The 10,414-nt window shown below is 42.0% G+C and overlaps 1 protein-coding gene across 7 annotated transcripts in view; it reads left to right on the forward strand.

Annotated features, from left to right (window-relative positions):
• Elmo1 (engulfment and cell motility 1) overlaps positions 1-9,625 on the forward strand; it is a 517,373-nt gene extending 507,748 nt beyond the window's left edge. For 4 of the 7 annotated variants that reach the window (XM_055597231.1, XM_055597230.1, XM_055597233.1 and 1 more), the window contains exons 22-23: positions 3,070-3,147; positions 8,116-9,625. In XM_055597231.1, coding sequence (XP_055453206.1) covers positions 3,070-3,147; positions 8,116-8,316 — 279 coding nt within the window. In that variant the 3' untranslated portion in view covers positions 8,317-9,625. The remainder of the gene's footprint in view (positions 1-3,069; positions 3,148-8,115) is intronic. The other 3 variants (XM_055597236.1, XM_055597235.1, XM_055597234.1) reach the window with 2 other exon arrangements.
• The last annotated feature ends 789 nt before the right edge of the window (positions 9,626-10,414 follow it).

A 10,414-nucleotide genomic window follows, 5' to 3' on the forward strand; every position in this document is an offset into this window, starting at 1 on the left:
TGTGTGTGTGTGTGTGTGTGTGTGTGTGTGTGTGTGTGTGTGTGTGTCAGGAGTCCCAGTGGGCAACACTGCCCAATATCTGTGCCAGCCTGGTCAGCTGTCACCTGGAGCCTGTCTTCCTTACGGGCCGTTTGGACAGGTGGCAGTTTCTGGAGAATTGGCCTGAGACATGCCACTGCTCCCAACTCTGCATCCTGCCTTGTTGAAGTGCTAGAAAGGCGACCTTCACCAAATGACTCAGTGACAGCATGCCAGTGATGTCAATAAAACCCATTAAAAATGATAGCACCCTTTCATGCAGGCAGGCCGTTCAGAGAATTAACTCCTCCCACCCCTCCCAGAAAGCCCTGGTGAGATTAGAGTGGTGAGATTAGAGTGGGAATTGACATTCTCACAATTTTCCCATTTCCTGCCTGTATTTATCAGGAATCTAGGTCATGACAGCTCAGATCCTTCATGTCCTGAGACGTATATGCCAAAAAGGACAAAGCCCAAGGTCACTGTGCTCCTTCCTGTCTGCCTCCAAGCTCCCTGCAAAAGAGAAAATTTCTCCTCTCTGACACCCTGGTTGCCAGTGGCTTCAGCACCTAGCCAAGGGCATGTGTCTTGGATTTGTGCTGTTCACACCAGCTGTTGTGACAGTTGTTGCACAGGGCTGGGTAGCAAGACCTTGGTGAAATTCACCTTGTCCTGTTTATTTGTGAAGGGACTTTCTTGTAGCTAGAGTTCCAAAGCAAAGCCACCCCTCCTTCCCATCCACTCTTTCTCCTGTTTTTTTTTTTTTCCATGTAACTCTTCTTCATAATTATCTTACTGTTTGTGATTTCCTTAATACCCAAAGGAGAGGAAGAGATTTAATTTTTCATAACTTTCTTACAAGTAATAATATATAACTTTGGCTTGCTTGGGTTTTTTAAAATACTCCCAGGAGTGGAATTCATGGTTGCTGATACATGTTGTTTATTGATTTGTATTTTAAAGATGACATAAATTTATGGTACCACTAGTATAACTATTGCTATTTGATTATAAATTTAAAGGCCTTGAGATAGTGTTATGAAAACAAGTGCCAAACACGATAGAAAATGTGCCTTCTTATTTGCTTGACTATTGCATAACTTCACTGAAGCCTGAATGGAGGGCTGAAAGTGAATAAGAAATGAAGAGAGGAGTTTATGCAGTCAAGCATCCATGACTCAGCATTCTTTTCTTCAAGGGTTTCTATTTCTGGCAGAATGAGGGGACCCTTTGAGTGTGAGATGTATGACAGTCTAGGCTCAGAGCAAAGCTGCCTCCTCCTAGTGAGAGGACAACTGGAGGTGAGCCAGACAGAGAATCCCATGGGAGCCAGAATAGCTTGACAGTAGGCTGTGTTCAGAGTGGGTCCAGCTATCACAAGGTCTGCAGGGTTTATTTTGGAAGATTCTTTTAATTCATCTGAAATATTTTTTCTGGGACATGTTTGTGATATGAGTCACTTGCCAAAGGCAAATAATCTCACAGATATTGAGGTGGGAAATGATATGGAGAGGTCTGGCTCCTTAGTGGAAAATGTTTTGTGGTCATTTTCTCAGCAGTACTACTCCCAGATCATAATAGGGCAGAGGTTACAATCAGTGGTACCTAATAAAGGTGCAAAGAAGCTAACTAGGGCATGCATTATCACAGTGCAGAATACTGGCACAGATACACTTTACTCTTCCTGTCCACGTTAGGAGCCAGTGGGGTTCTGATACGGGTGCTGACTGTTAGCTTCCAGGGGCTCCGCTCTGCTGACTTCTCAAACCAGTAGAGTGATTGTGGTACCCAATATAGCTGTGGCACACACTCTGAGACTTGTTTTATAACCTTTGTAGTAGATTTGGCAGTATGTATTTCAGTCAAACTTACCCAGCCACAATGAAACGAAAGTGTCCTTTAGTCTTTGGCACTGTGGGGCCTGGCCCATAGTCTGTACTTAGCAAGTTCACACTAGTGCTTGAGTCTGTCTTTTCTGTCACTGTCGACTATGCTCCTCCTTTACGTTCTATAGCTCCTAGTAGATAGGTCTTTGATGTACGTATAAGTATCCTTTGCTGATGGTGGTACAAAGATCCAAAGATAGATATTAAGATATGGGTTTACCCAAAAGTCTCATTACCTCTGGAATAGCATCTATATTTTGAGGAGTCCGTATCTCTATGGGTTTCAGCCCTTACTGCTGCTAATTACGGCGTTTGCTGCCTCCCTGTCTTCTTGTGTTACTGGTTCAGGAATAGCCACTCTCAGACACCAGACTGGACTCAACAGAGGTTGATTGAATGCTAAACAGAAACTGACCACTCAAGGCCATAATCTGGACTCAGGAGCCAGATTGTGGCACTGGTCTGCTCCTAAGGAAGGTTTTTTTAAATAATAATAATAATAATACAATAATAACCAGCTAACAAATTGTAACCAGCTGTAGGAAACAAATGACAACTAGGTAACAACCAGGTAACAAAAATACAGCTAGATATCCAGGTGTGGGAAGCAACATTACATCATTTGACTAGCGTTTCTAACTCACCTTCAATTTGATTGGTTTTGAAGTTGGGGGACTTCATAGAGTGTCCAAGTAACAAAGTATACAAAGTTTGAGAAATGAAACCATAGAGACATAGTAAAAATGTCTTCTGATATGTTAAAGGCTACAGCAGGTGTTAACAGAGGAGCCATAATTATGCTAAGAAATAAAGTAGGTCTCAATAGAGGGGCTATAGAATTTAAGCAGGTTACAACACTTGGAAGGGAGATACATAGCTTTGGCCATGTGCCATAAATCTCTCAAAACCCTGCGCCATTAAAGATGCAGTGGTAAGGCTTGTGCCTGTGTTCTTATAAAAATGAGATGGTTCATGCAGCCTGTCGGAATGCAGAGGTCCCATGCTGGGATCCTGGAGAACACACACCTTCCTTATGCCACCTCATGGTTGCTTCTCCTCTCTGAACAGAAGATAGGCTCTTCTTCTCCCTTCTGACTTGACCACTTGTAGTGTCAGCAAAGAACGGCGCTTTCTTTAATGTGGTGTTCTCTTTGCTCTCTCGTAGGAGGTGCTTGAACTTGCTTTCTCCATCTTATATGACTCAAATTGCCAACTGAATTTTATTGCTCCTGACAAGCATGAGGTAAGGGGTCTTGGTAAGGGGTAACCAATGACATAAAAATGAGAAGGGAGGATCCTAGAAAGGAAGAAATGTCACTTTTTGTAGAAATCTGCTTTTGAAAAATGATGAATAAAAGGGTCTCTTGTTGACATGAAACCGAAACCTCCTAAGTAACTACCAGCTACAACTCAGACTTCTCAGTAGCTGAATCAGCAGCCATGTGCTCTGCCCAGCTTTCTGCTACTATAACAAAACGCCTGTGGTCACTCAGAATAACAGTTTTGCCGAGTGTGTGGTCTTTAGATGATTGGCGGGTATAAATGAGGGAGGAGCCTGCTTGCCTCACAGGAGCAAGGAGGCAGAGAGAGGGAAACAGCCCTGTGTCACAGTATTTTCCTTCAGGGGTATAACCTCCAAAGACTCCTTCCACTGAGCCCACCTACTGAAACATCCAGCATCTCCCAGTAGTCCTCCTTTAACACAACCTTCGGAGAAGAGTCAAAGCCAAACTGTAGAATGGTCATAGTAAAGAAAATTGATGTGCAAATGACTCAGGCCAGGCAAGGGCTTAACTAATGCAGAGGAAGAAGCAGCCCTGGCTAGGGCTTTGATGCATACTGAATATTTAAGTTTTGCTCTAGAGCTTCCCCAGATAAGCTGGTGTCTCTATTCGTGGGACCATCTGATGATTCTCTACCAAGTCTCTTTAAGCTATTTTAAGAGGTTTAAGGGCTGTCTCTGCTGTTGGAATTTTATTTCTAAGATGCTTTCATTCCTTTTTGACATCTTGTTATATGTATAATTTGTTCCTCTTCTTGAAGCACACTGTCAGCTATATTTAAAATATTTAGCATAAGTCTAAGAAAATGCATTTGTAAAATAAAGTAGCAGTTATGGTTGATTTAACTTTTTCTCTTGTAAATTAGACCCCAGCATCATGCTTGAAACTTTATTTTTAGATAATACCATTCAAATTTTGTTTTGCATGTAACTGCACAAACAGCATTTAGAAGGAAGGGAACATTTTAATAGAATCTGACTTTTGTTCTCATTTCCCTGAGGAGATGCAGTTCATTTAAAAGGTATTTAGTGTCTGGTTTTCACTGGTTTGAAGATTTTGAATAAAATTATCCATTCCAAAGAAAGAGAAAAGATTAGACATAAATCCTGCATTTAGAATGGTGCTTAAATATAATTCTGTGTCACTTGACATTTAGTTTGCAGAAGGGTAAGACTTTGTCTTCATCTGTCTGAAAATAGATACCATATCCTCCTATTTCTGTTTTTAAATAAAGTTGTGGTTGTGAACAGGCCAACATAGCCAAGATACACAAGAGACATAGAAAACGATCAAAAATAGAAGAAGTTGGGCTGTTACTTAAGTCAGTGCCAAGCTATTTTCCCCAGGATGGGCATTAATTCCAGATAAGGGGAAATGCTCTGGGACTGCCAAGAATTTCTATTTTCTTTTCAACATAGCTGCAGCTTCTTGTAGACTATATATGCTTATGAGAACTTTCAGTTTCTTCAAAACACTTGTATATCTAGTATCATTTTATTTTCATAATTGCTACATGAAATTGAAGGTTCTTTTTACAGATAGCCTCATTTATTGTGTAGAGGGAAAGGAGCCTCCCAACATTAAATACGTGACAATGAAAAAGATAATAGCAAGGATCTGGAAAGGTAGATTAGTGGGCAAAGCTTGTGTTGGGCAAATGTGAGGACCTGAACTCTAGTAATCAGAACCCATGTGTAAGCCAGGCACCACCGTAGCACAGCTGTATATCGCAGTGCTTCTGCAGTGTGATGGGAGGAAGAAAATATTTTTGCTCACTGCTGTGTATAACAAGCTAGCGGGCCCATGGGAGAAGTTCATGCACAGCAGTGAACAACAAAAAAGAGACCCTGTCTCAAACACGTAGCAAGATCACACTTCCACCCTGTAGCATACACACACTCACACAGCATGCGTGCACATGCACACACACACAGGATAATTACAACTAACCAGCTCTTCTCTGTCCCTCACCCAATTAAATACTGTACGGATTTATAGGCATTCTGGAGGGCAGCTGTCTAATGTGAGTCTCCCTAGGCTAATGTCAACGTGGCAGCAAGCTGCATTCCCTCTCAGAGGCTCTGTGGGAGATTTGTGTCCTTACCTTTTTTTTTGGTACCGCAGAGACTGCCTGAGTCCGGCCTCCATAGGTTTCACCGATGGCAAGTTTAGTTTTCTCTGCAAACCATCTTCACTTCCTGCTCCTTAGTGAGATCATTGCCTTCCACTCTTCTGACCCTCTGGCATTGAAGGCCCTTCGAATTACATTGAGTCACCTAGATAATATAAAACAATCTTTCTCTGTGTTATGGTCATCCAACAACAGCCTTGTTTTCCCACATAACTTAAGATCTTCCCTGGGTCCTGGGAGTAGAATGCAGATGTCTCTTAAAGAGAGTTTTCTGTCTACCTCATGTCGCAGCATCACTGTGGTATCTTTTTCCCCAAGAGGTGCTATAAAATAGGTTAATCGGAAGGCTAACCTATTTCAAATTCAGCTTTAAGTAACCTTAGCGGTGTTTTCTTTTTTTGTTGAATTGCATCTTTTTTTAAAAACTTAGTATTCAGAAATGCTTGATTGCTGTCTAAGCTGTGAATCCAGGAGAATTTACAAAAGGCTTTGTCTCAATTCTGTCATCCTGTTTTTATTTATTAGTGAGAGATAAAGAAAATTGAATCGTAACAATTATTGTGTTTCTAAAATTGGAATACATGATGGCAGGACAAATACTTGATTCCTTTGCCATTTAAAAAAAAAAAAAACAATAATGTGCCCTAAAGAAGATAAAGAAAGTATGTTTGGTGTTTGAGTATCATTATGAAGTCAACATTTAAAAATATTTGTGTCTTCATATGTTGTTGTTGTCTTTGCTGGGATCCAGGTTTCCTTATCCTGGATAAGATGGCATCGTCAAGTTGGCTTATGAATTCTAATGACAGGGTCTCACATCTTTAATGACTCTCTGGCTTTCTGGTAGGATGGAATAGTCCAGGTTCACCTTATGTGTTGCCTTTTTTTCCCTATCAGTCCTACTTACTTTTAATAGAAATTAGTAATTAACAACTAGAAACTTGAACCTATTACAATTTGGTTATAATTTTTAGGCGTTTCAGAAAACAGAGCTAAAAGTGAGATATTTTTTTTTAATCATAAAATATATCATGAATTAGTGCCCAGAATTCCAAGTCAGATTCAGTAGTACAAGAGTTTTGTTTTATTGGTCAATGTAATTTTTGATGAAAAGGTCACTGCCTGCTGTTTCTCAAAAGCAGTGCTCCAGCAGGTTTAATCTGTACCAGGAAGGTGGCCAAGGCTGGGAAGGCTTTGTCCAAAGGACAATAGTCCTGGGACTTAGAGATCACTATGACATGCCGCCAGAGCTGAGAAGGGCTTATGGAGCACAGCGTTCAGTGGCACCCATACCTGGGTGTTTGTCAGAATGACCTGGGCAACTCTTGTGAATAAAGTCCCTCAGCTTTGACCAACAAAATCAGTTATCTGCACACTGGGAACTCGGTACCTCTTTTCATCCATTGTTTGTGAGCAAATTGCTGGTTGGATGTGGCCAGGAAATGGCTGAGATTTTCATTAGCACACTGTTGCATCCAGAAATGTTTTAGTACCCCACTTGAGTTTTGATGGGCTACATACTTTGGTTCAGATTACATAGCTGAGGCAGAAAGAAATCTTTACAGCTTCATGCTGCTCTCCTCAGACATGGCACACACCAGTACCACTGAGATGCTTTGTGGAAGATTTTCATCGAATCACAGTAGTTGTAGGTATCTATTACTTCTGCTGAAATCTCCCAACAGACGATGGAGCACACCCTATTTAACCAAGGATAGAATGCTTAGGCTCATGGGGGTCTAGAGTTGCAACTTGACCTAGAGAGTACAGGAAAGAATAGAATCTAGAAAAGATAAAATCTAGAACAAATGTTAAGGGGAATTCCAAGCCAGCAATTGTGGCCCAGGGACCACTTAACAGGTGAATGAGGAACATCCAATATACAGGCAGTTTTCTGAGGTGTTGGCTCTTTTTCTAGACACTAAGGTCTCTCTTTTGAAGCTAGAGAAGAATTATGTCTTCTGAAGGAGAATCTTCCAAGAACAATGTTCATCTTCAGACAAATGAGACATAGTTTCTTCTCCCCAGAATTTCATAGTCTACTGAAGAGGCAAAGACTATCATTCATTTTATAAAGAAAAAAAAAGCCTTAACAATATATTCCAGAGTGTTTTCCAAAAGAGATGATATCCCCAGGGATAACTCACAAGAATTCCTGGACCTTAGAGACCAGGACACAGGAGGTCCAGACATGCAGACAACCTACATCTGCCTAAGAAAACCAATGTTGTTACACGTTTCGGTTATCAAGCACTGAGCGACTGACAGCTATTTTCTAATTCTTATTTTGCTAAGAATCACAAAGACCACCTTGGCCTCATGGTGAAACTGAGCTGTCAACGCCTATGCTTAAGTATTAGAAATGGTAGGAAGGCACTGGCTACGACACAGGGGATGGTGATGAGTGTCAAGAAAAGCTTGACCTGCTGCTAAGTGCATGCATAATGAGATACATTCCACTAATGTCTTAATTAGCAATATTATACTGTACAATCAAGGGAATCCAATTCCTTCTGTTCCAAAGCAAAATATTGTGTGTAAGAGCAAGCTTCCAGAGTCGCGTTGCCTGAGTTCCAATCCCATCCACTCCACTTACTTCTGCGTCACTACATCCTCTGTGCTTTCATTTTCTTAACTTGAAAAACCTATGATAGCAAAAGCCTCTGCTTCTGTTAGATAGAAGGTCCAGAGAGGGTGTGGGTGTTAAATGAACACCTAAGACAGCCTGGAACATGCTATGTACTACATTCCTATAATTATCATCAGTGATGTTCACTGCCTCCTTCTTTCCCACCAGTATTGTATCTGGACAGATGGGCTGAATGCACTGCTTGGGAAGGACATGATGAGTGACCTGACACGGAATGACCTGGACACCCTGCTGAGCATGGAGATCAAGCTACGCCTGTTGGACCTGGAAAACATCCAGATCCCAGATGCACCTCCGCCCATCCCCAAGGAGCCCAGCAACTATGACTTTGTCTATGACTGTAACTGAAGTGGCTGGACACCGGATACATTCCTCCCAAACTGGAAGATGTAGCTATCAGCAGAGAGGAGCGCAAACACATCCACATGTTGGGACTGTCCTTTGGTGGAGGGAAGCTGCAGGTCAACCTTCCTTTGGCCTCGTTTCCAGCCCTAACTTTTTTTTTCTGACCCTTTCATGGCATCTCACCATCTCCTAGAACCTATTTCTTCACTCCGCTTGAGATCATTTCCCACTGCTACAGCTCACTGATGCAGAAGTCACCACTAGTAAGAAAGTCAGAGGGTCCCCTCATTCTAACCTGCTGTGGGCATGTCTTTCCTCACTACCTTGCCTGGAGTAGGAGAGCCAGTTAGGCCCCAAGCTGCCTCAAATGTACTCACCAAACCAGAGAAATGCCTAAGGCCAGGGTTGGGTAAGAAAGCTCTACTCTAGAACAAGAAGACCAAAGGCCACTACCTTCTACCCTTTTTCTCTAGGGTCATTCTACATCATCAGCTCTATGTGAGTTGAGATCATTTCCACATCTCCTCTCTCTCCCTTCCCTGTCTTGGCCTTGCCCTGGTCCACTTTGGTCTCGTGTGTAGCAGCAACAGCCTCATTATAGTCCTCTACAGCGTCAGGTCTCCCAAACAGTCCACATGCCTACTCCTTGTCTGCACTGTTGGCCATGGCCATGGCCATGACCAACCTCTCCATCACTCTATCTAGTCGTGGGCTTCCTCTCTCTGCCCAGCCTAGACCTGCCTAATTCATTTCTTCAAGCTCCCAGCCTTTAGCAGAAAGCACAAATGAAATCAGTAGTCCTGCTCCGTCTCTAATAGACTAAACCTAACCGCCTCTAAGGCGGCTGTAGCTACCCAGCGGCTCCACATCACCTTCTCCCTGGGGCTCCTGCTACAATCCGGGTTCTCCAGGGTGATCAAGCTGTCAGACATCTAAGTTTACATCGTTGTAATTATTATAGGTCTTTACGATTTACAAGGGTTAGGGGTTATTTTGTTTTGTTTTGTTTTGTTTTTTGGCTTTGTTTTTGTATAAAAGAGTCTAACATTTTTTGCCAAACAGATATATATTTAATGAAAAGAAGAGATACATAAATGTGTGTACTTTCCAGTTTTTTTTTTAATTATTTTAATCCCAAACATCTTCCCGAGAATAACATTCCCTTAAACATGCTGTGGAATAAAATTAAATGTGATGAGATGGGGAGCTGGTGTTTTGATTTAGTAATGTGGGTGCTTGCTACTCAGTCATTAGCATCACCTGGGAACTTGTTAGAGATGCAAAATCAGACAGCCCCTCCAGACTTCTGAACTGGGCTGTTTGAGCGGGTGTTAATTTGGGAAGCACAGATCGTCAGCTCTGAGCATAACCGATATCATTTCTAGGAAGCACATCACAACTCACGAAGAAAATGAGGCTCACTGTTCAGAAATATGATCTTATTATGTTTCATTTTATATTGCTGCTTCCTCAGCATACTTCCCCATTATTTTCTCTTTACCATTTATGATTTATAGAGCCAGTCCAATTAAAGATACTACTGACCCCAAGAGTACATGTTTAACCATGGGGGAAAAAAGACAAACCCACACACCTAAAATCTGTTATGCCAATGCCAATCTAACTGTGAATTAAAAAGTTACGGTCAGAGCACAGTGGAAACTCTTCTTAGGTCAGCTCCCGTGCAAATATCATGTGGATCATAAACTCTAAGGAATGTAAGGACACAGTCCAGTGCAGCTAGGCCACCCTGAACTGGCAGCCAAGCTGTAGCTACATGCAGGCAACTGCTCTTTGTGCCTGTCAGGATGGTCAGTTACAAATTGGCCTGGGCTCAAATGACATGGTCCATAGCACACCATGAATTGCAAAATCTGTCGTCATTCACAGCAATCATTCTTTCCACTAGAGTGATCACACCTGAGCGTCAGGTTGCCATTTCTTCCATCCTGAGGCTTGTCTCATTAACATGCATGTCCTTCCTGCCGGAGTCATCATTTGTTCTACCTGTTGTGAGATAAGGTAGGTAGAAGAAAGTGAGTAGAGGCATACATACCACTTCATCGTACAAGGTTTAAGAGAGGCACCTGTCCTGTGGCCT

Source organism: Psammomys obesus, unplaced genomic scaffold (assembly GCF_907164565.1).
Source record: "Psammomys obesus unplaced genomic scaffold, mPsaObe1.curated_primary_1811, whole genome shotgun sequence".
NCBI lineage: Eukaryota > Metazoa > Chordata > Mammalia > Rodentia > Muridae > Psammomys > Psammomys obesus.